The sequence below is a fragment of the Lagenorhynchus albirostris genome, chromosome 2, assembly GCF_949774975.1.
Source record: "Lagenorhynchus albirostris chromosome 2, mLagAlb1.1, whole genome shotgun sequence".
Classification (NCBI taxonomy): Eukaryota; Metazoa; Chordata; class Mammalia; order Artiodactyla; family Delphinidae; genus Lagenorhynchus; species Lagenorhynchus albirostris.
In genome coordinates this window covers 156,173,353-156,201,087 of record NC_083096.1, presented here as the reverse complement: position 1 = coordinate 156,201,087, position 27,735 = coordinate 156,173,353, and the positions used below count along the sequence as shown (strand labels likewise).

General features: G+C 43.5%; 1 protein-coding gene across 5 annotated transcripts; it reads right to left on the bottom strand.

The window, feature by feature from the left end:
• Positions 1-101: 101 nt before the first annotated feature.
• On the bottom strand, positions 102-27,720 carry MEAF6 (MYST/Esa1 associated factor 6). 5 transcript variants are annotated; one of them, XM_060140520.1, is made up of 9 exons: positions 27,594-27,720; positions 26,279-26,394; positions 22,772-22,859; positions 22,548-22,593; positions 10,412-10,604; positions 6,603-6,632; positions 6,440-6,497; positions 5,779-5,812; positions 3,743-5,290 (listed from the first exon to the last, which is right to left on the bottom strand). In XM_060140520.1, exons 1-7 carry the CDS (start codon positions 27,681-27,683, stop codon positions 6,485-6,487), a joined length of 576 nt encoding a protein of 191 aa, XP_059996503.1. In that variant the 5' UTR covers positions 27,684-27,720; the 3' UTR covers positions 3,743-5,290; positions 5,779-5,812; positions 6,440-6,484. The 5 variants fall into 5 exon arrangements, with proteins under 5 accessions (XP_059996501.1, XP_059996503.1, XP_059996505.1 ...); XM_060140522.1 differs by lacking the exon at positions 6,603-6,632; XM_060140519.1 differs by lacking the exons at positions 6,440-6,497; positions 6,603-6,632.
• Positions 27,721-27,735: the final 15 nt, after the last annotated feature.

Genomic DNA, 27,735 nt, shown 5'->3' with positions numbered 1-27,735 from the left:
CCCTACAAAGTTTAGAGTTCCAGAAAATTCCAACTGTTCTGGGTAACAAGTTACCCAAGAAAAATTCTCAGGAACTGGACAAATAGGGAGGAAAGGAAAAGGAGAAAGAAATACTTGTATTCTTTCTTTTTTTTTTTTGGCTGCACTGGGTCCTTGTTGCTGAGCGCGGGCTTTCTCTAGTTGCGGAGAGCGGGGGCTCCTCTTCTTGGCGGTGCGCAGGCTTCTCACTGCGGTGGCCTCTCCTGCTGTGGAACATGGGCTCTAGGTACGCGGGCTTCAGTAGTTGCGGCGCTCGGCCTCTAGGGCGCGCAGGCTCAGTAGTTGTGGCTCGCAGACTCAGTTGCTCCGCGGCATGTGGGATCTTCCCAGACCAGGGATTGAACCTGTGTCTCCTGCATTGGCGGGCAGATTCTTAACCACTGCGCCACCAGGGAAGTCCCTGTATTCCTATTTTTAAAGTGATATGGAAGATAAAGTCACAGTGAGTTCCACGTATTTCAACCCTTTGGCTCAGCCACCCCACCGCTAAGCATTGTGTTTGCAAAATGATGTGTGTAATGCATCACAACACTGTCTGAAACAGCAAAAGATGGGAAATAACATTAACACTATCAGTAGAGGACTGGGTTAGATAGATTTTGGTAACAAATGTAATGGGAGTATCAGGTAGCCAACAGAAACGAGGCCACTGCATTTATAGAACATTTTCTAAGCTATATTACTAGCTGAAAAAAGTATGCTCCCATTTCGGTAATAGACACACATACGTGTGCATGCTGCTCATGAATGTACAAGGTTCTTCTGGAAGGACACACAGGAAACTGTCTCTGGGAAGGACAACTGGGAGCAGAGGGGCAGGTGGACTGACTTTTCATTGACCGCACTTCAGTACCACTTGAATATATGCCACTTGCATGTATTACTTACTCAGATTAGATTTTTTTTTTTTTTTTTTTTTTGCGGTATGCGGGCCTCTCACTGCTGTGGCCTCTCCCGTTGCAGAGCACAGGCTCCAGATGCGCAGGCTCAGCGGCCATGGCTCACAGGCCCAGCCGCTCTGCAGCATGTGGGATCTTCCCGGACCGGGACACGAACCCGTGTCCCCTGCATCGGCAGGCGGACTCTCAACCACTGCGCCACCAGGGAAGCCCCAGATTAGATATTTTAAAGCACCCTTGGGTAGAGAAATAAGTTATGGGGATGCAGATGGGGATCTGAGGAGGGCTGTATTGGCCAGGGGTCTCTAATGTTTATTCTTTTTTTTTCTTTTTGGCACCACACGGATTATGGCATCTTCGTTCCCCAACCAGGGATCAATCCCTGGCCCACAGCAGTGCAAGTGCGGAGTCCTAAGCACGAGACTGCCAGGGAATTCCCAGCTAATGTTTATTCTTGTACACGAACGGTGAAAAGTTGGTGCACACCTGCCCCCAACATGTGTGTGTTGTTAAACCATGATAACTGCCATTTTGGAAGATCAAAATGGTTGACTGCTTGTGGTTCAACCTAATATTTATTTACAAATTATCTTACATGTACTAATGAATGAATATTTCTGCATATTATATAACACAAAGTGAGGAACTAAGTAAGGCTGAGCCAGAAAGTAAATATAAACCGAAGGCCTGCCGTGTTCTTCCCAGCCCCCAACCCCTCCCCTTGGAGACCAGCAGCCTTTGAAGTGGGGATGAGAATCAACTCCGCCACAGCCCATCTAAGTGAGGAAAACTGTTTCAAATCATGAAGCTTACCACTTATAAAATTCAGGCCTGATAATGTTAATTTGGATTAACACAGGAATGAGAACCTCAGCCCCTTCTTCTTATCTCTGCACCTTCCAGGCACAGCGCCCTTGCAGGGACTCAGTACGACCCCAGCCTGGGAGAAGTAAATGTGTGCAGCCGCGCCAGTCGGGCTTCCGATGTGAGTTGGGTTTTTTTTTTTTTTTTTTTTTTGCGGTACACGGGCCTCTCACTGTTGTGGCCTCTCCCGTTAAAGAGCACAGGCTCCGGACGCGCAGGCTCAGCGGCCATGGCTCACGGGCCCAGCCGCTCCGCGGCGTGTGGGATCTTCCCGGACCGGGGCACGAACCCGCGTCCCCTGCATTGGCAGGCGGACTCCCAACCACTACACCACCAGGGGAGCCCCCGATGTGAGTTTTTTAAGTGTAATGATGCCTCAGTAATTTGGAGTAAGGCTAAGGGTCAGAGGAGTCAGAATAAAAGCAAAAACTAAGTCACATAGTGTTTCAAAACAGCATACTTACTGCTCTCAAGCTTAGGCCATTTAATTCTTGTTTCAGTTCCCTTACTTAGCACACAGGTCAAGAAGCCAAGAACACTCTCTTTAGAATACATACTTACAGGGTACTTACATGACCCCGGGCCCAAAGGCTCAATCTTGGAGTCGGAAATAATGCTAACGCCTGCTCCCTCCTTTCACAGCAAGGGATTTCCTTCTAAGCAAAGAGAATAAACTCCATCGTAGGGTAAACGTTTAACCTAATTATGGATCAATTTCCTACAGCACTCCGAAGGCCCCCAAGATGGGGACAGCAGCTTCGACAGGCAGGCTCTCAACCCTCACTAGCCCTGTCCAAATTCGCAACACCTCCCTCCGTCTCTCCCCTGGGCCCCAAATGGCTTCTCACCTCCTGCTTTGTGGGTTGTTCCCATTCTCTGTGTTCAACTTTTAGGGTCTGATGGTGTTTAGAGCACTTTGAGCTATTTCCTCATCTCCTGGAAGAGGGTCCTTGAGACTCCCTAGGAAGCTCTATACAGGCACCATCCTCCCAGGACAAGACATACAGTGCCTGGATTTTTTTTTAATATCTTGTAACTACCAAAAGGAGCAAAGGACAACCTATTCCCATCTTAGAGATGAGAAGGTTAAAGACCGGAAGCCAAGTACTATTCCAAACCCAACCAAGCTGGTGAAGGCGGTACCTTCTCAGTGGTCCTGGCAGCCGTTCCAGGGCAGGGGTCACTGGTGGGGGCAGCTAAGATGGGAGGACACAGGCCACCCAGCAGACCACTTCCACCAAGTGTCACAGATAGGAACTGCGAGGGCAACTGCTACCTAAATACGCTTGTTCCTCCGCTAGGATGGTTGTTCCTCTAATCAATAACTTGATCAAGGTCATAACCTTATCCTCTTTTAAACTCAAGCAAACTTAAGCTTAGCTGATAGCCAAAGTTGCAAATATCACAAGTATGGTAGGCAGGGATCTCCCGGCATTATTTCCTAAACCAGCCCAACACAGGGAACCTAAGTGATCTCTCAAGACTCCTGTATCTCCAGTATGTCTGGCCAACTTACAGGAAAGTTGTGAGGTCTCCTAATCAATGATTAAACTTTACAGAGAAAGTATGTATAAAGCCAGCCATGTCTCTAACCATGATTACACATACATAGAGGTATTCGTACACATAGATATGCTTTTAATAATGTATCTTTTTAAGAGTAGTCCTACTCTATCTCTAGCAAAAGTCAAACTGTGAGAGTCAGAAATATCTTCAGGTTTGCTGTGTGCTGTCCTCAGAGTTAAGGAAACCACCGGGATCCCATCCTTCCCTCCCGGGAAAGGAGACTGACAAAAAGGATACAGAAAGCTTCTGGTTTCCATTGTCTTTAGTTTTGTTTTGTTTTTAAGGAACAATCTATATAAGAAACTAACTCCTTAAAAAACCCCTCAAGTTCTGCTACCAAAGACATAGGCAAAGACATCTGAATAGCCACAGAGTCAAAAAAAAAAAAAAAAGTTTATTTGAGAACAAGAGGAAGCTTTTGCACATCTGACAAGGTCGACGTGTTTTGATAATAGACGCCATCCGTATTTCAGCTCTACCAACATTGCCACAAATGGAACGTATTTTTTCTAACAAAGATATGGAGATAAGTATTTATGACTAAATAGAGTCAAAGGAAAGGTGAGGCCCCACAGCTTATCCCTTAGACTGATTCATGACATGGGATTGAAATCGAACAATCCAGTCTCCTAATGCAGTGGTTCTCCACTTGGTTTCCTGTCAGAATGCCAGGGACTCTTGGAACGAATATCCCCAATACTAGGCTGTAGTCGAGTCAGGGTCTTGGGGAGTGCGACCCAGGCACTGGTATTTTTTTAAGCAACCCAGGTGATTCCAATGTGCAGCCGAGGTGGAGGGCCGCTGCTCCAGAGGCAGGTAACAACCATCAACAGACTCCTCGGCCCATCCACCCTGAAAGGAAGGGGCGTTTGCTGGGCATCGCGGCCTCTCGGTGATCCTGTCATTCACTTTGCTCAAGGACTCCAGGCGTTAGCAGCTTTGGGTACAGTTTAGAGCCTTTCCATGTGCCTTAGTCATTTTTAGAGCAATATTTAATCAGGCAAATACCATCAAAGAGAGAGAAAAGATGGAGAAAGAAATTTCCGTAAGGCATGATACGAATAAGTAAGTGAAAAAACAATCTCAAGTTTAAAGGTGAAGGATGAGAAGTCAAAGCCTGTGAAATTTTATTTATACAAAAGAATAAAAATACCTATTTTAAAAGGACTCATTTAAACTCATGTGTTTCAGTTTTTCCTGTTCCTTGAACATGAAACTGCTTCCAACTCAAAAAGATTTAAGATAGGTAATTATTAAATAAACACTCTTTACCTTCCCTCTGCAAAGAAACAAAAAGCCAAGTCCCCATTTTATTTATGGTAAACCAAATTACTTTCAGTTAAGAATATTGGCAACTGCACGAAAGAGATGATCAGATATGTCAGCAGGAAGGTATGAGCTGTATAATGGCATTACAAAAAGTCCCCAAAGCAAATAAGATGGTAAAAACAATCATAGAAAAACGATAAAACACAAACAAAATAAGAAAACGCCAGATATTTACAGCCTCCCTCTGAAATGTGACTTGTTCTACGTTCAGCATAAAACAAACCTAGAGACCATTTCTCGATGCGCATCACAGATGAAGCTGGTGCCAGCCAGTTTGACGGGGGAGACATTGGTTCCAAGAACGGAGAAATGCACAGTTAGCAACTTGCTGGGATTAAAACAATGTCTTGGGTCGTCCTGCAATTGTTACTGAAAATGACACAAAATAAATGCTCCAATATGGTCTTACAGAAATGACTTGTTTGTCACCACATTTCAGAACAAACTACTCAGAGTCACAGGCACCAGGTCTGGGAAAGCAGAGATGGATGGCCACGCAGCCAGGTGAGGGGTGTTTATCTTTGTGAGGTCGGAGGAGGGAAGCAGGGCTCTATAGCCTGGACGCTTCTGCACTAATGAGTCTTCTAATAATCCTGAAGAGAGAAAAACAGAAGTCCCAACTTATTCTCAGCAGAACATTGACAAATTCTCACCAACAACCCTGCTAGGCTATTGCTCTGTAGCCAAAGATTCTATTTCAAATATGACAGACAATATTTCACATCGAAAATGGCTTGTCTTCTGAGTCCACAAAGGGACAGAAACATCAATTCTGCCTTATTAGACCTGAGAACTCACCAGTTAGAGGCATGGGGGTGGTGAGGAGGGGTAGTATTAACAGTTCATTATTTAATCAAAGGGAATTTTTCTTCAGGAAAAAAATGTGTGAGCCTTTCTCTCTCCAAAATATAAAGAGAGTACACAAACCTAAAAGTCAAAGTGCATCCAGATGGATACCCCAGACTGTAAAACAAGAACTGTGACCCCAGATTAGGAACACTCAAGCTCTGAAGACAAATACGTTTGTCTAACCGTCTACAAAAATCACCAGCCTCTCTGAAATGGTCTGGCTGATACTTACAGCTCGTGGTTTTTTGTTTAACTTCAGATCAATCCTGTGATAGGAAAGATAAAAGATATTTGCATTTTAATTTACAGAAAACGGGTCCAAGAATCAGCTACTGCATAGGGCACAAGCTATAACAAAGACTATTTGGTTAAGTAAAATCCACATTCTTCATTAGACTATGTCATATTTAGTTGTTTACCCAGATATTATTAAGCAAGTATTTATTAAAAACATGAGCAGATACTCTTGCCACAAGGTAAACTTAGATGACTCAAAAAGAAATACAGTATAGCAGTTATAAAAGTCGTACAATTTTTAAAAATTATTCCAAAATTACACGTTAAAGAGCTTGGGTTAAGAGGGCATGCTCTACGTTAATGTGTTAGCTCTGCAACTACGTTGCTGATAATCACTGAGACACTGAGTGATTAAGAACAGGAAAGAGACTAGGAGTTTGTATTCCTGGACATGAAACACAAAAGAAATTCAACAAATTTCCATTTTTAAATCTTTCCAGAGCAAAAGGTCTTAAACTATCAATCTCCTTATGAAGCAAAGCCAGGATATCAATTTAAATATTAATCAAAGTAAAGGTTATCTATTTTTAAAGAAATTAAAATGCATAAAAGTGAAGTTTACTTAATTTTGCTTAAGTTATTAAATAAAATGTTACCTCCATCACGTTTTTCTGTTTTTAAAAAAAACTTCCCAGCCTAACCTAATATACATACCTACAATTAAACAGATAAACTATGGGTTAGAAAGGTCTCAAAAAGGCATATTTGTCTCTACACACTAAACAACACAGCACAAATACTAATTCAAATCAAACTTACTCAAAGTCATAATCAAACATGCCAGACGGGCTGAGGGGCAGCATTTGAAAGGAAGAAAGCAATAGAAATTAATATCCTAATTGAATAAATTAGTTGATTAGCCACCCTAGCAAGATCTGTAGAAACAAAATCACTTTTAAGAATCTTAAGCCACAAAGTTTCAGACATCAAAGCACCAAAGATTCTGTGGTTGGGAGATTCCCTTCCCTCAATGGATTTCATATCAGAAGAACAGACTATAAAAAGAAAAGTTATTTCATTAGAAAACTAGACACTCGCAGGCCTTCTATTAACTACCAGATTCAGAGTTAGAACTTTTAAAATATTTAATTATAATGAAAAATAAACAGGGCATTTAGAAGAAATAGAGAACAAAGGGTTTAGTCACATAATGGAAAGTGCTTTGAAGGCCGTACCAACAACTTGGCATAACACACTTTCACTAAAATGAAAGATAAAAATATCATACAGTTTTGAAAATAAAAAACATTTTGCAATTTCTAACTCGGGTTTTATATTTAAGCATGTCCAAACATGGTACTCCTTTTCTCTGCATTCATGCTAGAAGCCAGGGGTTGAATCAGAGTCTAATTCCAAAACCCACACAGCCATATTACTCTGCCCCTGAACCGGTGAGAGCGGTTAACGGTTTACATCAGGGCTACAATTAGGGAACGCCGAAGTCTGCAGTGTGCCTACTGAAACAAAGGGAAGTTGACATCCACAAGCACCCAAGCCGTAAGGGTCCAGATGGGAGAGCAGCCTAGAGGAGAAGGCCGTTTCGGGCCATCACTGCTAACAGACCATGGGCTGGGCAGACCTCCAAAGCAAATGTTAACCAGGGGCACGACACCAGTTCCTTAGCTGGCTCCAGAGCCTTTCAGACTGTAGACAGGAGGTAAAACAATATGCAAAACGGCTGTATTTCCTCCTAGCCAATGTTTGCAAGAGTGAAGCTGGAAGAAAGCTTAACTTCAATAACCTTTATGCAACAGTTTCACTTCGGACATTTGGGAAAAGTATACAGTAAGTGTACAAACCAGGAACTGTCAGAAATTTAACTTTCAGCCTAACTGAACTTTGTTCAGAAAGTAAAGAAGTAGACTGTACCTACTTCGTGAAAACGTCACAAACTACCTAGAATTCTAGAGCTCGGTACAGTATCAAAAACCTGTAAGAGCAGCTATAAGGTTATACCGAGTTCAACTTTTTTCTTTAAAGACACTGGGACTTATCGTTCAGATATCACGTAAAAGATAAGACTTTAGAATCTTGTGATCATTTATGAATGCTAAAAATTATTTGATAGATTTTTATATTCCTAAAGAGGACAAATTCAAAGTTCTTCCCTTTTTGCTAGGGTACTTATTTATTTCCACTTTGCTTTACTCATCACTAAACAGTGTCTTACACATGGTGGGTATTCAGACTTTTGTTGAAATAATTTACTGTTGACTTTTATCTGACAATATGGGGTGTGGTGCATTGAAGGAGAAAGGACACTGTACTGGGAGCATAGTTACAAACGTGTAGACAAAGTGCTCCCCCGCCCCCATCCCCCAATCTGTCAGACCCACTAAGACATTAGTCAGGGGCGAGGGGTTTGGGCCAGACACAATTCCTGACTAAAGATGGCAGGAGTCTGAGAAGGTGCTAATAAACCTATTTTCTCCAGAAAGAAGGCAAATCAGCTCCAGTATCCTCCCTCAGGGCAGGTGAGGCCCTAAGGCCAACAGAGAAACCCAGCAGGATACTGAACCTGGGGAACACAAAAGGATCCTGCTTTCCAAACAGAAAGCCCCATTGTGAAGGCAATAACTAACATCAAATATCTTTTTAAATTCTAGTATTTTTCTGGAAGGAGTTAGTTCCTAGGGCCAGGAGAGGAAACGGTAGGAAATACTGTTACTATGGAAATCTACCAGTAATCTGCAAGAAGAAAATTAAGTTCAACGTCTAATTCCCTTTTATCAGCTGAGCATATCATTAAGGAAAATAAGGTATTACCTGAAATAAACAATAGCTATCAATAGAGTCTAGTGTACCAGGAATGGAGAAAGTGTCCCAGAAACTTTCAAGGAATTTACCCCTCCTCTACTCTGAAACAGGAAAATAATTATCCCATTTAAAATGACACTGGTGTAAACTTAATGAAAGCAACACAGAGCATGACCCTTTTATCTTGACAATTTAAAAAAATATTTTTAAGAGTATGGATCTCTGCTGTTTATGATAAACTAGCATCAGTCCTGTCACAGCAATTAAATAAGCTGTAGCCTTACCAAAAAAAAAAAAAAAAAAAAGAGAGAGAGAGATGCAATTTTTGCTCTCTCTTACTGCACTTATGAGATTGGCGTGGTGATTTCTGGTGTGCAGAAAAATGTTAGGCTGCAGTCCTTAGTCACTATCTGGAGGATATACTATTTCTGGGTCTAAAAACCACCACTACCATTGACAAGAAAAACTCTTAAAAGAATTAAAGAATCAGTTGATGCCAAGGAGGCTTAAACCCGTTAGAGTTCACTCTGTATTATCCCTGTATGCCACATCTGGCAAAGGTAACAACTGTAATATCCTGGGTGCCTGAGGGAATGTTCCATGGGACAACCCAGCCCAGAAGCAAACTGACTGGTACAGGGAAGCCCACCCATTCCTTGCACGCCCCCTTTCATCTCCTCAGCATGCAGGCTCCTAAGAGGAGCAGGACAAAAGCCAGCCTGGTGGATATCTGGTTTTCAAACCTCCCAGAAGAAGGTTTGAGGCCATCCCTTCCTCTAGAAACTACTGCATTACCCTCTCTGAGTTCAGCTGTATAATTTCCAATTATCTGAGCTAACAGGCCCCGGCATCATCATATAAACCCCAAGCAGAGTGAATGCTAAAATCCTCTCTGGGTGGCACCTGACCTCTCTGCCCACTGATGTGATTCCTATCTCATTAGGCACTGCAAAAAACACAGTGAACAAACATTATCTAGGAAGGTGCTCTCGTATCTTATAGCCCTTATACTGTTCCTCTGATACTGAAATCAGCATTTTACAAAGATATATAAAAATAGAGAAATCATAAGCAATCAAAAAACTTGTATTTAAAAAGCATAAAGGGGGCTTCCCTGGTGGCGCAATGGTTGGGAGTCCGTCTGCCGATGCAGGGGACACGGGTTTGTGCCCTGGTCCGGGAAGATCCCACATGCCGCGGAGCGGCTGGGCCCGTGAGCCATGGCCTCTGAGCCTGCACGTCCGGAGCCTGTGCTCCGCAGCGGGAGAGGCCGCAGCAGTGAGAGGCCCGCGTACCGAAAAATAAAAATAAAAATAAAAAATAAAAAGCATAAAGGCACTATCAGATCAGTTCTGTCCATCCTCCAGGGAATAAGAACAGGCAGGGATCAAGGTTAGGAGCAGAAGACTTATATCCCACTTTTCAGCTTCCCAACACATGCTAGTGGCATTTTCCAAACACTAGTACACAGATTCCATTTCTATTTCCCTTTTTCTCTTCTGAAAGGATTTCAAATTCACTGTATTAAACAGAAGTTTTATGGAATCAAATTCTTCTACACTAGAAACATTGAGAAGGATGTCTTCCTTCACAGTTCCTCTAATGCCCACTAATTCCTCCCTTAGAGAAAAATTAGCCTGTTTCACTTGGACCAAATGAATTTCTTCCCATCGGCAACAGAAAGACCACACCAATCCTGAAGAATGTTTATTCTATTAAAGTCCCTTCACAGCAGTGGTCACGGAAGCTCTAAGTGGGTGGGGATAGGGTGGGGGCCTAGGGGGTGGGGAAAGGTGGTCCCTACCACTGACCTGTGCCGGTTTTTATTCTTTCGTTTTTTATGGCTGCTATGATGACTCCCTGAGGAAGTAGAAGAAGCAGCCTTCTGAGGTTTCACTCCCTGCACAGATCCATCCAGATCCTCAGGATCCTCCTGGCTGGGCTCATTTTCCTGATTGTGGAAGTCTGGAGAAGTATCACTTTCCGTCCCACTTCCTGGCTCCCCTGGAGGGAATAAACACAAGTCCCCCAAAGCATCATCAGTACTCCTCAGGCAGTTTGTCCATCAGTCAGGAAAGATTTTCTGAGCACTAACACATAGAAAAAGACTTGTTTCCTACCCTCAAGGACCATATGTTCTAACTGACAGGAAGATACATACAAAGTTATCAGAGTTCCTGAGAAACTTGTAATCTGAAACAATGTAACCAGAGGCAACAGACCTAAGGACGGCTGGGAGATTAGACCATACAATCAAGATAACCTCGCTACATAAAGGTTATTTAAATAAGAATATGCTAATGGGATTAATAATTACACAAGAAGCATTATCAAAAACATTACATAGGTCTTCGGGAGGTGAGAGATGACCTTGGGAAAACATCCTACAGCTGGCCCTGGTTCCTTCCCCAGACCACATGGGAATCCTGACTTTCCATCAAGAAAAAGGGCCCAGGAGGAGAAGAGCCCCATTACTTAAGTTACTCTGAGAAGCCTTAAGAACATTATTTTAAAAGTGGTAATAATACCCTTCAGCTGACAGATATTCCCAATTTTATTTATTTATTTTTAACATCTTTATTGGAGTATAACTGCTTTACAATAGTGTGTTAGTTTCTGCTGTATAACAAAGTGAATAAGCTATACATATACATGTATCCCCATATCCCCTCCCTCTTGCGTCTCCCTCCCACCCTCCCTATCCCATCCCTCTAGGCGGTCACAAAGCACCGAGCTGATCTCCATGTGCTATGCAGCTATATCCCACTAGCTATCTATTTTACATTTGGTAGTGTGTATATGTCCATGCCACTCTCTCACTTCATCCCAGCTTACCGTTCCCCCTCCCCATGTCCTCAGGTCCATTCTGTACGTCTGCATCTTTAATCCTGTCCTGCCCCTAGGTTCTTCAGAACGATTTTTTTTTTTTTTTAGATTCCATATATATGTGTTAGCATACAGTATTTGTTTTTCTCTTTCTGAGTCACTTCACTGTATGACAGACTCTAGGTCCATCCACCTCACTACAGATAACTCAGTTTCGTTTCTCTTTATGGCTAAGATAACTGGATAACTGGATATCCACATGCAAAAGAATGAAATTGGAAGCCTATCTCATACCATATACAAAAATTAACTCAAAATGGATCAGAGACCTAAATGTAGGAGCTATAAAACTCTTAGAATCTATTGGATTAGGCAATGGTTTCTTAGATAAGACCACAAAAGCAGGCATGACAAAAGAAAAAATATGTAAAGTGAACTATATCATGTATGTAATACTCTTGAACTGCAAATATCACCCAAAAAGTAAAACAACCCACAGGGGTGAGGTGAGGGCAAAATGGGCAAAGGGGGTCAGCTATATGGTGACAGATGGAAACTAAACTTTCGGTGGTGAGAACACTGTAGTATATACAGAAGTCAAAGTATAATGTTGTACATATCAAACTTATATGTTATAAACCAATGCTAACTAGAAAAAAAAAGAAAAAAAAATCACAACCCACAGAATGGGAGAAAATATTTGCACATCATATATCTGATAAAGACTTGTATCCAGAATACATAAAGAACTCTTAGAACTCAATAATAAAAAGACAAAAAAATTAAAAAGATCAGCAATGGATTTGAATAGACATTTCTCAAAAGAAGATACACAAATGGCCAATAAGCACAGGAAAAGATGCACAACATCATTAGCCATTAGGGAAATGCAAATCAAAACTACAATGAGATAGCACTGCCTACCCACTGGGGTAACTATAATGGAAAGACAAACAGTAACAAGTGTTGGTGAAGATGTGGAGAAACTAGAACCTTCAAACACTGCTGATGGGAATATAAATTGTACAGCTAACTTGGAAGACACTTGGGCAGTTCCGCAAAAGATTAAACATTGAGTTAACAAATCACCAGCAATTCCACTCCTGAGTATATATCCAAGAGAAATGATAACACGTTCACACAAAACTGGTCATAAATGTTCACGGAAGTATTATTCACAGCAGCAAAATGTCCATCAACTGATGAATGCATAAATAAAATGTGGTATAACCATGCAATGGAATATAGGCACAGCTCGGAGACATTGTGGATTTGCTTCTAGACCACCACAATAAAGCGAGTAGCAAAATAATGTGAGTTACACAAATTTTTTGGTTTCCCAGTGCATATAAAAGTTATGTTTACACTATACTGAGTCTATTAAGTGTGCAACAGCATTATGTCTAAAAACATGTACATACCTTAATTTAAAAATATATTATTGCTAAAAAATGCTAACCATCATCTGACAGCACAGGGTTGCCACAAACATTCAATTTGTAAAAAATGCAGTATCTGCAAAGTGCAATAAAACAAAGTATGCCTGTATTATTCAGCATTAAAAAGAAATGCAGTACTAATACATGCTCTGTTTGGGAGTTTTTAAGTGTGATCATAGTGTAAAGGGCCTATCATTTATATAACTACCATATGATCCAGTAACCCCACTTATGGGTATTTATCCAAAAGAACTGAAATCAGGATCTTGAAGAGATATCTGCACTCCTATGTTCATTGCAGCATTATTCAATAGCCCAAATGTGGAAACGACTTAAACGTCTGTCAATAGATGAACAGATTGCAATGAGAAGCCAACGCACCGCAACAAAGAGTAGCCCCTGTTCGCCGCAACTAAAAGAAAGCCCATGCGCAACAAGGACCCAACACAGCCAAAAATAAAATAAATAAATAAATTTATTTTAAAAAAAGAAAATGTGGTATATACATAACAATGGAATATATTATTCAGCCTTAAAAAGAAGGAAATCCTGTCATATGCCACAACAATGGATGAACCTGGAGGACGTTATGCTAAGTGAAATAAGCCAGTCACAGAAAAACAAATGCTGCGTGATTCCACTTCTATGAGGTATCTAAAACAGTCAAACTCACAGAAGCAGAAAGTAGAATGGTGGTTGCCAGTGGCTGGGCGGGGGAGGGGGGAGTTGCTGTTTGATGAGTATAAAGTTTCAGTCATGCAAGACAATTAAGTCCTAGAGATCTGCAGTGCAACTCTGTACAATTAAGACTATTGTACTGTGCACTTAAAAATCTGTAGCTCTGGACTCCCCTGGTGGTGCAATGGTTAAGAATCCACCTGCCAATGCAGGGGACACGGGTTCGAGCCCTGGTCTGGGAAGATCCCACATGCCGTGGAGCAACCAAGCCCGTGTGCCACAACTACTGAGCCCGCACGCTGCAACTACTGAAGCCTGCGTGCCTAGAGCCCATGTTCCGCAACAAGAGAAGCCACCGCAATGAGAAGCCCACGCACCACAATGAAGAGTAGCCCCCGCTCGCCGCAACTAGAGAAAGCCTGCACACAGCAACGAAGATCCAACGCAGCCAAAAATAAATTAAAAAGTGAAAAAAAAATCTGTAGATCTTATGTTTAGTGTTCTTGCCACAATTTAAAAACTATCATTTGGCAATACATACTGAAAGGGACTTCCCTGGTGGCACAGTGGTTGAGAATCCGCCTGCCAATACAGGGGACATGGGTTCGATCTCTGGTCTGGGAAGATCCCACATGCTGCGGAGCAACTGAGCCCACGCGCCACAACTACTGAGTCTGTGCACTAGAGCCTGCGAGCCGCAACTACTGAGCCCGTGTGCTGCAACTACTGAGGCCCGCGCGCCTAGAGCCCGTGCTCTGCAACAAGAGAAGCCCGCAAACCACAACGAAGAGTAGCCCCTGCTCGCCGCGACTAGAGAAAGCCTGCGTGCAGCAACAAAGACCCAACGCAGCCAAAAATAAATTTTAAAATTTTTTTAAAAAACCCCAACATACTAGAATATGTATACAAGAAACGGGGGTAGATTTCTGAGATTTTTCAACATAATACAGGGGGTGGAGGTGAGGGCAGGTAGGGTGTGGATAGGACAGGACTGGCCACAGTGTGATGGTTTGGGGGCAGTGTGATGGGTACACAGGGATTCATTGTTTTGTCTGTATTTGCGTAGATTAAAAATTCACTCTAATGAAAGAGTTTAAACGTAATCTTTTTCCCCCTTATTTTACCCCAATGTATCTGTAACAGGCCCTCCCAAGGTATGCTTTTAAGAATGGGAATGGCAAGACTCTTTTTGGAAAGTCCAGGGTGTTTTCCAACACCAACAACCAATTCCCTGATTGCCCAGACACCAACACTTGAATTTAATTCTGACACTAACTACTGGAGTCAGGGCAGAACCCACAATTTAAGGGCTCAGTCCCACAAGAGTGCCCCCTACTTCAGACACCAGTCCCCAGTCCTGGGCCTCCCAGACATCCAACAGACCAGTCATAAACCAGGGGTACCACAACCCCCTCCTCAGGGTCAATAATCTGCTAGATCAGGAACATGCTTTATTACAAAGGATACAACTCAGAAACAGGCACATGGAAGAGGCACACAGGGCAAGGTATGGGGAGGAGCGAGGAGCTTCCTTGCCTTCTCTGGGCTGGGAACCTTCCCAGCACTGCACCATGTTCACCAACAGAAACTCCATCATTTAGGGGTTTTTATGGAAGTTTCATTATGCAGGCATGACTAATTACGTCACTAGCCATTGGTGATGAGCTCAATCTCCAGTCCCCTTCCCCTCCCTGGAGGTTTCAGGGTTAAGGCTGAAAATTCCAAACTTCTAGTCAAGGACTGGTCTTTTGGGTGACCAGCCCCCATCTGATGCTGTCTGTGGGCAAGGGAGGGGCAGTGAACACAGCCACCAGTCATCTCATTAGCATACAAAAGACTACTCTTTTGCATGCTAGCCATTCTTTTTCTTTAAAATTTATTTATGTATTTATTTATTTATTTTTGGCTGTGTTGCGTCTTCATTGCCGTGCACGGGCTTTCTCTAGTTGCAGCGAGTGGGGTCTACTCTTCATTGCGGTGCGCGGGCTTCTCATTGCGGTGGCTTCTCCTGTTGCAGAGCACGGGCTCTAGGCAAGGGGGCTTCAGTAGTTGTGGCACGTGGGCTCAGTAGGTGTGGCTCGCAGGCTCTACAGCGCGGGCTCAGTAGCTGTGGCGCATGGGCTTAGTTGCTCCACGGCATGTGGGATCTTCCTGGACCAGGGCTCGAACCCGTGTCCTCTGCATTGGCAGGCGGATTCTTAACCACTGTGCCACCAGGGAAGCCCCATGCTAGTCATTCTTAATATTCTGGAGAGTCCAAGAGTTTTAGGAGCTGTGTGCCAGGAAAGGGGACAAAGACCAAATATGCATTTCCCTTCATACTACAGAAAGTACTGGGCTGTATTTATGAAAATCATTCTTTGACACAGTAGTGCCACTTCTGGGATACTGTCATACAGAAATTAAAACTCCACTGCAAAAAAGCCTACGGGTACAAGGATGTTTACTGTGACACTGTTCACAGTGGGGGAAAAGGGAGATGATGGGAATATTCATCAACAGAGGAGGAACAACCAGACTAGGGGGCATTTTCTGGCTTTTAAAAAGAATGCGGGACTTCATGCGGCACAGTGGTTAAGAATCCACCTGCCAATGCAGGGGACGTGGGTTCGAGCCCTGGTCTGGGAAGACCCCACATGCCGCGAAGCAACTAAGCCCATGCGCCACAACTACTGAGCCTGCGCCCTAGAGCCCGCAAACCACAACTACTGAGCCCGCATGCCTAGAGCCCGTGCTCCGCAACAAGAGAAGCCAACGCAACGAGAAGCCTGCACACTGCGACCAAGAGTAGCCCCCGCTCACCGAAACTAGAGAAAGCCCGCGCACCACAATGAAGAGTCTGCGTGCCGCAACAAAAAAGATTCTGCATGCCGCAATAAAGATCTCACGTGTGGCAACTAAGACCCGACGCAGCCAAATAAAGAAAGAAAGAAATAGGGTTTCCCTGGTGGCGCAGTGGTTAAGAATCCGCCTACCAATGCAGGGGACAGGGGTTCGAGCCCTGGTCCGGGAGGATCCCACATGCTGCAGAGCAACTAAGCCCGTGCACCACAACTACCGAGCCCATGTGCCACAACTACTGAGGCCCGCGTGCCTAGAGCCTGTGCTCCTCAACAAGAGAAGCCACTGCAATGAGCAGCCCGCGCACCACAACCAAGAGTAGCCCCCACTCACCGCAACTAGAGAAAGCCCACGCGCAGCAACAAAGACCCAACGCAGCCAAAAATAAAAATAAATAAAATAAATATATTTATAAAAAATAAATAAATAAGACTGCAAGATGCTAACAAGAGCTGACACAGACAGTCCTTACCCTAAGCCAGGCACCGCTGTACACACTTCAGATATATTAATACATACAACCCTCACAAGGGTTAAGAAGTTACAAAAGAAATCTAACGAAATATAAAAAGATGAGTCTAAGATACAGAAGTATGGTCAGGACAGCCTTCCTCTGCCGTACTTAATCCTATTTATTCAGATAAAAAACGTCATCTCTGAAACTGCTAATGGTGGAGGCACTGGTCGGGGAAGGAGCAGGCCAACAGGGCATGTAGTCACAAAAGCTTTGCATCACAGACAGGACTGCAGAAGGGACACAGGACTCACTGAGGAGGGGCTGGGCACAGGGGAGAGAAGGGTTAACTAAAAAGGTGGGAAACAAGTAAGGAAGGCAAGTTAGATACGGCAAATTTTCTCTATGTTGCAATAGCAGACCATTCTCATACACTGAGGAGCAAAACCAACTATTTACTCATTTGGGGCCAGCTGCTATGGGAGTTCTGAGTAAATGGATGGATGAATTGGTCATATTCTAGAAAGTGGGTACACGTGTACACACGCACACATGCAAAACACAAACAAAGCAGCGGAAGTCAAATCAAAGGCCTATGAATAGAGTCCACGCAGTAGCCGACGTCCCAAAGGGCTGACATGGATACTAAGTATTATGGGAGTCAGAGAAGAAAGAGCGGATTATTCAGGAAAAGCTTCACTGAAGGGGCAGAATTTAAACTGGACCTTGAAAAATGAGAGCCAAAATAAGTACAAAAAATAGCACATGCAAAACAGTGCAGAGGTGAGAAAACACAAGGTATTTGGGACAAATAAATCAAACAACACCTTTTAAATAGAGAGCTTGAGAAATGACAGGTGAAATGGAATGACAGGTTGAGCGGAGTCATAACTGTCCAGCTAGGGGATCTAACATGGGGGACAATACGAGGGGATGTTAAGAAAACTGACTTTTTGCTTAATCTTTCTGAGCCTGTTTCCCCGTCTGTAAAATAGGAATTCTTTCTCTCACGTCTTGAGTATCTCTTATGGACGAGATACTGGGCTAGATGCTTGGGGCTACAGCCACGTTCCCTATCCTCAAGAAGTAGCTTTAGGGATTAAATGAGATAATGTAAAGTGTTTGCTTAGTGTCTGGAACACAGTAAGTGTTCAAATCTCAACATCTTTGAGATCTACAAACACATAAGTCAAATTCCAAGCAATCAGTCAGGGTTATTTGCAGTAAAACAGCTGCTAGCAGGACATAACAAGATGAAGGCATCCAGAGTTTCGGAACAGGGAAGTAACACCAAACAACTAACGTGTATTGAGTTCTCTGTGCAAACACGTGTTTTAAGATTAGGCTAGAAGCGGTTTATAAGAGGGACCGGAGCTGGGGAGACTAGATTAAACACCGTTAATGTACAAAGCGAGAGCACAAAGTAATAATCATTTCCTTCCTAGGCTCACGGAAGCAGAAGAGAAGTGATAGCAAGAGGACTAGGTTACAACATATCAAGGTACAGCAGCAAGTCAGTCAATCGATTGTTGCTGCCACCATGAAAAGACACACGAGTTTGCCTCTCACTGACATAAAACTGAGCAACTCATTCTTAGCGCAAATCACGTCAAATTTTAAGTTAAATACATCTACAAATGAGATGCTCTACTTAAAGGACCAGCTACTGAATAGTGCCGCAGCAGTGACTCCTGATCAGCACGAAACGTTTAAAGGCAGAAAGGAAGACACCCAGGACAACGCTCATGCAGCTGTTCACCTACCTGCGCAATGACGTAGATGCTGGAGGGGTCTGCTTTGACGAAAGCTTCAGGGAAGCCCAGTAAAACAAACAGGTGAGACTGCTGATCCTTTACAGGAGCCATGGGTTTGCGCCCTGGCCTGGGGAAATCTGCCTGCTTTGTTTTTCTTTCACTTTATTCTTTTTAGAAAAATATACAATGCCTCACTAATTAGCATAAAATTCCCCTTTGGGACCATGCCAATCCATTCTCATTCTAGTGTAGGTACCTAAGAAGCCAAAGGAAGCAAAAGTAGTGCATTTTTTGAGGAAAATTTCAGAACAGTTCAAAAATAAATGCCAAAAGTGCAAAACTCCAGACTCCTTGAGATCTGAGAATATACAAGTACAAAATCTAAGAGAAAGGGTCGTTTTCTTCATTGCCACCAAAGATCAAAAACACAGGAGTCATTCCACAAGATCTGTTATACAAAACGTTCTGAGACAACGGAAAGACTCTGTACAAAGGAAAAAAGAGTGAAAGGCAAAGCAGACCATTCCTCATTCCTCTCTTGGAATTAAAGTTTGGATCTTTTGGGGACCCTCAAGCCTTGAACTTGGTCCAAGCAGTCCTAGCAGAAGCAAACATAGGTCTTCTCTGGAAGACAGCACCTTCATCCCAGCCGTCAAACTATTCTACAAATACTTTTAACTACAGTGAACAGAAGTACACAGTCAAAGATAACCAACAAGCACACAGGGAAATTAATTTCATGAGCGATACAACAGCAGAAACAACAAACAGAAAGAGGTTCTTAAAGACTTCAGAAACTGAAATTAAATACAGACTACAGAAAACCTATGCTTACTATACTTAAAGAAGTAGGGACTTCACGGATGGCACGGTGGTTGAGAATCTGCCTGCCAATGCTGGGGACATGGGTTTGAGCCCCGGTCTGGGAAGATCCCACATGCCGCAGGGCAACTAAGTCCATGCGCCATAACTACTGAGCCTGTGCTCTAGAGCCTGAGAGCCCCAACTACTGAGCCCATGTGCCAAATACTGAAGCTACGCACCTAGAGCCCAAGCTGTGCAACAAGAGAAGCCACTGCAATGAGAAGCCCGCGCACCACAACTAAGAGTAGCCCCCACTCGCCGCAACTAGAGAAAGCCCGCACGCAGCAACTAAGACCCAACGACAAAGACCCAATGCAGCCAAAAATAAATTAAAAAATTTATTTATATTTTAAAAAGTAAAAGGCAAGTTTGAAAACAACTGCAAAGAAAGGTACTAAAAAACCACATAGCAGGGGCTTCCCTGGTGGTGCAGTGGTTGGGAATCCACCTGCCAATGCAGGGGACACGGGTTCGAGCCCTGGTCCAGGAGGATTCCACATGCCGTGGAGCAGCTAGGCCCATGAGCCACGGCTGCTGGGCCTGTGCTCTGGAGCCCGCAAGCGACAACTACTAAGCCCACGTGCCACAACTGTTGGGGCCCTCGCGCCTAGAGCCCATGCTCCACAACGAAGAGTGGCCCCCACTCACCACAGCTGGAGAAAGCCCATGCACAGCAACGAGGACCCAACGCAGCCAAAAATAAATAAATTAATTAAATATATATATATATATATATATATATATATATATATATATATATATATAAAAATCACATAGCAGATTTTTTAAGTAGTTAAGTAGAATTTCTGGAAATTAAAAATGTAGTAATAGGACTTCTCTGTTGGTTCAGTGGTTAAGACTCCACACTTCTAATGCAGCGGGTGTGGGCTGATCCCCAGTTAGGGAACTAAGATCCCACATGCCATGCAGCATGGCCAAAAAAAATTTTTTTTAAGTATAATAAAAGATTTAAAAATCAAGGGAAGGTTTAACAGTAAATCAGACTCAACTGAAAAGAGAATTAGTGAATGGGTAGGCCAGAAAAAAAATTACCCATAATGCAGCACAGAGACAAAAAAGAAGATATAGAAAAGATAATAAAAGACATAAAGGATGAAATGAGAGAGAAGGTTTAACTTACATTTAACCAGAGTACCAGGAGAAGAGAGAGAGCATGGAGCAAACACAGTATCTGAAGAGGTAACAGCTGGGAATTTTCCAGAACTGATAAAAAATACCAAACCATAGTTTCATGAAGTCCAATGAAACCCAAGCTACATAAATTAAAAGAATGAAATCCAATAAAATAAATTTAAAATGAGATAAGTAAAGCAAAGAGGAACAGAAGAAGAAAGTAAGCCGGATGTAGTACTAAGATTCATTCCCCAAACACATGCTGTAAGTTCCTATTTGCTTTCTAGAGAGGAACCCCAAATTTGGCTTTAAGCATTTTAGCACCCATACAAAGAGGGAAACAGTCAATTACCAGGTTTTCAGTAAAAACCAACTAGTCGTTCAGGGAAAACAACTATTCCTAAAGGAGATAATAATTAGTAATGATAATAAACGTTTGCAACGTCCTAACAGAGTGACACATTTTACAGGACCAAAATGTTACTAAGTGCAACTAAGTGCAACAAAGCGCAACTTTATAGGGAAGACCAAGGAATACCAATATGATATATTCCAGAAATGGGGCTCAATCCAGGGGGAAGATCTTAGGGGAATGGATGGCCTCCACATGCTCCAGAAAATCTTCAATACATCAGTATTTGTCTCAAGTCAAGCGGTGGCTTATTGAGTCTTCCTGACCAGTATCCAGGCACACCCCTTCTGTGTGGGTAATTAGATACAGAGCCATATACTAAACTATCCGCTAAGCCTGGGGCAGGATAATAGGCTCTTGTGAAAACTGAGCAGTCAGACATCATTCCATCGCAGCTCACAGGAGTGAGGTCCAGAATGTTCTTAATCAGTCTTGTTACTCCACAAAGCAGATGACATGGCTCTACATTCTAGAAGTGGTATTAATGGAGAAGAAATAAGATTTAACTGACAGTCATAATGAAAGAAAAAATCAAAAGGACTTGGTCCAACTGATTAGGCTGGCAGAAAGGAGTCAAAGCTGCCTACAAAGTGTTGAAGGACGGAGAACAGAAGTACTGTGAAACAAAACAACTAGGCAGACACATTTTGAAGGAAAGAGAACAGCTCAGTTTTAGACAAAATGTTTGAGTCTGACCATCTGAGTGGAAATGTCTAGAAGACATTTTCTAGAATTTTCTAGAAATGCATGACTAAAGCTCAGGAAAGGAGTTAGGGATAGGGCTAAAGATTCAGAAATCTGTACATGGAGATAATAATTGAAGTCACTGAGTAGTTCTAATTCCCATACTACCAAAATCCCTTCTCCTCAAACCACTGCCCTGGTAATGCAAACAAGACAACTTGATCCCACGACAAGATATGCCATGTGAAAACACCCAGCCCCAATACAAAAAGCAGGGTGTGTTTCAGAGTGACCCGACCCACAGGGAGAGCATCCAATACAGCTACATAGCGTCTGATACAGCAAGATAAACCTGCAGTTCTAAGTCCCATCACTAGAAATTAGAAAGAAGTTAGACTGTATGGCTTACATACAGAGAATGATACAATTTCTCTACAAGTAAATACTACCTGCTCTCCATTTTAAATTTAAGAACACACAGGTACATTCTGTTCATAGGATCAGAATTTCCTAAGAATTATTAAATGGGGTACATGAGGATTTATTAGATATGTCTGAAATTTTCCATGATAAAAGGGTTTTTTTAACTTTAAAAAAGACTCAACAGAAGTGAAGACATATCTCTGTGTCTTTGAACAGGTGAAGTCAACCTTCATGTGACTGAAAAGGCAGGAAGGACACGGTAGTTTCTTCCCCCAAAGAAAGACATGATTAAGGATACCCAAAAGGGTTCCTAACTTCTAGAAAGAAGAGGCAAGAACAAGAGATGCAGTCTTCAGATACACCGTTGGATAGGAATTAAATATAGGGGCGATGGTAGCTTAAAAATAAACTGATGAAAAAGTAAAAAGATACACTTACTCTTTTCAATGAGCTGGTCCTGAACTCCTGCCAATGCACTTACTGCCTAAAAGAAAAAACCACCAGTTACTATAAAAATTACCACAGATCTCAGGAGAGCACTCACAGACAGAAAGGAAAGAGACAACCAACTCACAGATGGACAGGAAAGAGAAAACTCACAGAAACTTAACGGAGGTCTTCCTTAGCAATGGGCCACAGAAAGATCCCCCCGCCTCACTTACAGCTGCTGAAGTAACTGAGGATTTACTGAAGAGCCGCTCTGCTTCCTTAAACTTCCGGTTCCTTCTATCGTTTTTGCTATTGGAGTTTCTAAAACACACACAAGAAACTCATTATAAGCACCAAGCTATGTCTGTGGCTCAAGCTGAGGACACACCAGGACAAATGTAAGGAACTTTTTGTTTTTTAAATTACCAAGTTCCATACAGAAATGCCTCCACACCACTTGGATTGACCAAAATGACCTTCATGCTGAATGCCTATGCAGACAGCAATGTTTTCCAATGGATGGTATGTGGTCCACTGTGACACATGAGATTACTTTAGCTTTAGGTTCACAATCATTTTCATTTAATATGTATTTATTTTAATGCCTATTAATAAAAACATCTAGCACAGACTAGTGCTATGAAGTAACTCTGTTAAATAATCTTAGTTTAAAAAACTTAAAGGGCTTCCCTGGTGGCACAGTGGATAAGAATCTGCCTGCTGATGCAGGGGACACAGGTTCGATCCCTGGTCCGGGAAGATCCCACATGCCACGGAGCAATTGAGCCGGTCCACCACAACTACTGAGCCTGCACTCTAGAGCCTGTGAGCCACAACTACTGAAGCCCACGTGCCACAACTACTGAAGGCTGCGTGCCTAGAGCCCGTGCTCTGCAACAAGAGAAGCCACTGCAATGAGAGGCCGTGCACCGCAACAAAGAGTAGTCCCTGCTCACCGCAACTAGAGAAAGCCCGCGTGCAGCAACGAAGACCCAACACAGCCAAAAATAACTAACTAACTAAATAAATAAAAAACTTAAAGAACCAGAGTTCCTTAGTGAAATGACTGATACCAGGTCTGAGACAAGAAAAGGACAAGGATGGGACCTCCTTGGTGGTGTAGTTGTTAAGAATCCACCTGCCAATGCAGGGGACACGGGTTCGAGCCCTGGTCCGGGAAGATCCCACATGCCGCAGGGCAACTAAGCCCGTGCGCCACAACTACTAAGCCTGCTCTCTAGAGCCCACGAGCCACAACTCCTGAGCCCACACGCCACAACTACCGAAACCCAAGCACCTAGAGCCCTTGCTCTGCAAGGAGAGGTGCCTCCGCAATGAGAAGCCCGCGCACCACAACAAAGAGTAGCCCCTGCTCGCAGTGACTAGAGAAAAGCCCGTGCGCAGCAACGAAGACCCAACACAGTCAAAAATAAATAAATAAAATAAAGTTACTAAAAGATTAAAAAAAAAAAAAAGGACAAAGGAATCAGCCTGAGGAGGCTCCCTCTGGCCACGTTTGGGACAAACTAAGCATCAAAAAGGATAATGATGGGTGTGTTAGCATTGTGAAAAGTCAGTGAGCTAAACACATGATCTGTGCACTTCTTTGCATAGATCTCAATAAATTTATACTAAAAAATAAACCTTTACAAAGTGACAGTACTAGATCCCAATACGCTGTTTTTTTTTTTAAATCCATGCATCTACAGTGATTCTAAAGAGAGAGAAAGAGAGAATGAAAGGGAAAGAAGATAAAAAGGGAAGACTCTTCTTTCAGAATGCCAGTAATAAATGTAAAAGGAACAGTAAAATTAGAATCATCATTTTGCAACCTCCATTATAATAACTAATTCAGATAATCAACAATGGATACTAAAACCAATGACAAAAATTGGGGTGAGCAGTATAATCACACTGCCTAAAAAGTATAACCTCCAGGGACTTCCCTAGTGGTCCAGTAGTAAAGAATCCACCTTACAACGCAGGGGACGTGGGCTCGATCCCTGGTCAGGGAATTAAGATCCCACATGCCGTGGGGCAACTAAGCCTGCGTGCTAAAACTACTGAGCTTGCACACCTCAACTAGAGAGCCCTTATGCACCCTGGAGCCCACGTGCACCACAACTAGAAAGAGAAAAACCTGCACACCACAACTACAGAGAAGCCGGAGCGCTGCAACTAGAGAGAAGCCCACACGCCGCAACGAAGAGCCCGAGCACTGCAATGAAAGATCCCGCGTGCCACAACTAAGACCCGACACAGCCAAAGATAAATAAAATAAATAAATAAATAATAAATAAATCTTAAAAAATGAAAATAAATAAGATGTATAACCTCCGAAATCACTTGTTAATTACAAAGAGAAGAAAATAACTTTTACAATGGTGAAATCGTATGATCAAACTTAGCAGCACCAGTAATGGGGTAATCTGTCATTATGTGCCTCCTGATAAAACAGAGGTAAACAACAAGAGGTACACAAATCACTAATGCAACATTTTTGCCAAAAATATTTAAAGGATCTCTCACGAAGTCACTATAAGAAAAACCTGGAATTGGGACACTCTACAAGACAATGTCATAAACAACCTTCCCACCAAAAAGGGTGGGAAGCTCCTAAATTAAGAGACTAAAGGAGACACAACAGCCAAATGCAATGTACAAACACTCACTGGTTCAAAACAAGGTAGCAATGCATTTTAGGAACACTTAGGGAAATATGAATAAAGACTGTATATTACATAATGCTATTAATGTAGTGCTCATTTTCCAGGCATGATAATTGTTGGTTACGTAAGAAAGATGTTCTTATTCTTAGGAGGTACCTGCTGACATAATTTGGGGCAAATGTCATGATATCTGCTTTCAACTTTTAAATGGTTTAGCAAAAAATATATATACATATAAGTATGGGAGAAAGGGGAGATATAACTACAAAGGGGTAGCATGAGGGAGATCTTTGTGATGATGGAAAAGTTCTGTATCTTGATTGCAGTGGTGGTTACAGGAATCTACCCACGTGAAAAAATGACAGAACTACCTATACACATTATACCAATGTCAATTTCCTGGATTTGTTATTGTACTATATGGTTACATAAAACCCAACCACTGGGGAAAACTGTACTGTTTTTGCAACTCCCTATGTATCTATAATTATTTCAAATTAAAAAAAATTTTTAAGTGTAGATAGAGGTGTGTGTATTAATACATATTATAGAAAGGGAAAAAAGAGAGGAAAGCAAATGTGGTAACAAGTTAACAACTGGTAAATGCTAGTGAAGGGTATCAAGAGATCACGAACTATTCTTTCAATTTTTCTCTAGATTTGAAAATTTTCAAAAAATTTAGAAAGTTTTCAAGAATAATATTACTAAATAAACCGTGGTACAGTTGGCACACAGGTATGGCAAACCTTGCGAGGGTGTGACTCGTGACTGATTAAAATATAGAAAACACTGATAGCAGTGCTGGTGTGTAAGGTATTATATGCTGTATTTCATTTAAGCCTCACACAACCCTGTGCCACTGGCCAGATTTCCTCTACTATACAGATGTAGGATTTGTCCAGGGTTACCCAGTGAGGCAGTGGCTGAGCCAGAGTTCAAGCTCAAGTGCAGACCTCTGTCCACCCCACTTTACTACTGTCTCCCTGCCAAGTCACTACCAACAACATACATAGCCCTAAACACAAATATTACTAGGGCACCACACAAACACTACAGGCTTCTGACACTCACTTTTGGTTGGTCAGATACCGATCCCAGCCACGAATAATGTTGCCATACATCTGAGTGTCTTCCAGGTAGCTTCCTTCAAAAGCATAGATCTGTCTCTCCAAGTTTGCCAGTGTTTCCTGAGAGATGAAAAACAAGGAAGTGGTTAATGCCTTCTACATGCAAGCATTAAGCCTAACCAAACTGAAATCTTGCTATCAGACTTATAAACTCAAGTTCAACTATACAGAGCCAGCCTTGCGGAAAGAAGGATGACATGCGCAGGGGCAGGCTGTTTCAGACTAAGCCAGTCTAGACCCATCTTGTTGGATCCCTTTAAGAATAAAATGGAATAGAAAGAGCCTGTCCCCATTAAAATGTACACCCATGCCAAAGTTTGCACGTACTCAGGGGCTTCGTGGAAACCCAGCTGTCAAGAACCTGGGCGGAGGAAGAACATGAGCAGTCTCTACTCCCACGCATAAAAGATACTGCTACCCGGAGAGGGAAGGGTGATCAGCCTTCCAGAGCCAACTCGCTCCCCTCCCTGCAGGCTCCGAAACGCCGCCTGCACTGGGCTGCGGCTGCTATGGAAACCTGGAAGGGCAGCTTCAGGTGAGATGGGCCTCCCGATGCCCAAGCCAAAACGCAAGGGGAGGGAGGGCTTAGCCACCAGGGTGCAAGGGGTCCCGGGTGCGTGTCACAATTCCTAATTCCCTAGACTGAGTCCGCTTCCCCTCGCCTGTCACCTTCTAAGATGTTCCCAAATACATCACAACCCTGCCCATCAAAAACCGCATCCAACTAATCTACTCCTAGTCCCCAAAAGGACATGCGCCCCTCCATCTTCCAAAGGCCTGCCCGGATGTGTGGGTCCCCCTCCCACACCTGTTTCCTACCCCACCCCCCAAAGCCCACTGGCAAGCCCGAACCAATCTCCTACAGCCTGCCGACAAGCCCGGTCCCCATCCCTCAAAGATCGTGGACCCGCCCGCCCTCGCCCACCCCGCAGAGCTCAGGGACACTCTCCTCTCCAGGGCTCCCGCACGGAAGCCCCCACCCGCTGGCGCTATCCTTCCTCCACGCCCCCACCTGCCTAGTCCCCCTCCCCCTCCCCGGCTCCGCGCCCCGCCCCCGGCCCCGGCTCCCTGCTCCGGATGCGCACGGCCGGGAGGCCGAGGCGCCGGCGGGCCGCGCAATGCGCAGCCGTCCTCAGGCCGCCGGACTCCCAGCCGCCGCGCTGCGCCGGCGGAGTAACGAGCGGCGCGGCGGGGACGGATCCTGGAGGCGGAGGCAGGCACGGGGCCCCAACCCGGGCGCCCCTGGTGCCAGCCCTCACCGCCAGCTCCTGCTTCCGCTTCACGAGCTCCGCCAGCTCCCGCCGGGTGTCCGGGATCTGCGGCGGCGCCGCCTTGTTGTGCATCGCCATGTTGTGCCGAGGCGGGCGGTGGCGGGGCCAAGCTGGGGGCGGTCCTTGCGCG

What these genes read in the sequence shown, in the direction of transcription:
- MEAF6 (XM_060140518.1), bottom strand. Translation starts at nt 27,683, where the DNA reads ATGGCGATGCACAACAAGGCGGCGCCGCCGCAGATCCCGGACACCCGG. An exon ending in AGCGGAAGCAGGAGCTGGCG is followed by an intron (nt 26,395 to 27,593) that starts GTGAGGGCTGGC and finishes TTCATCTCTCAG; the next exon opens with GAAACACTGGCAAACTTGGA. An exon ending in AAGAATAAAAACCGGCACAG is followed by an intron (nt 448 to 10,411) that starts GTCAGTGGTAGG and finishes CTTTAAAAATAG; the next exon opens with GAATACAGGGACTTCCCTGG.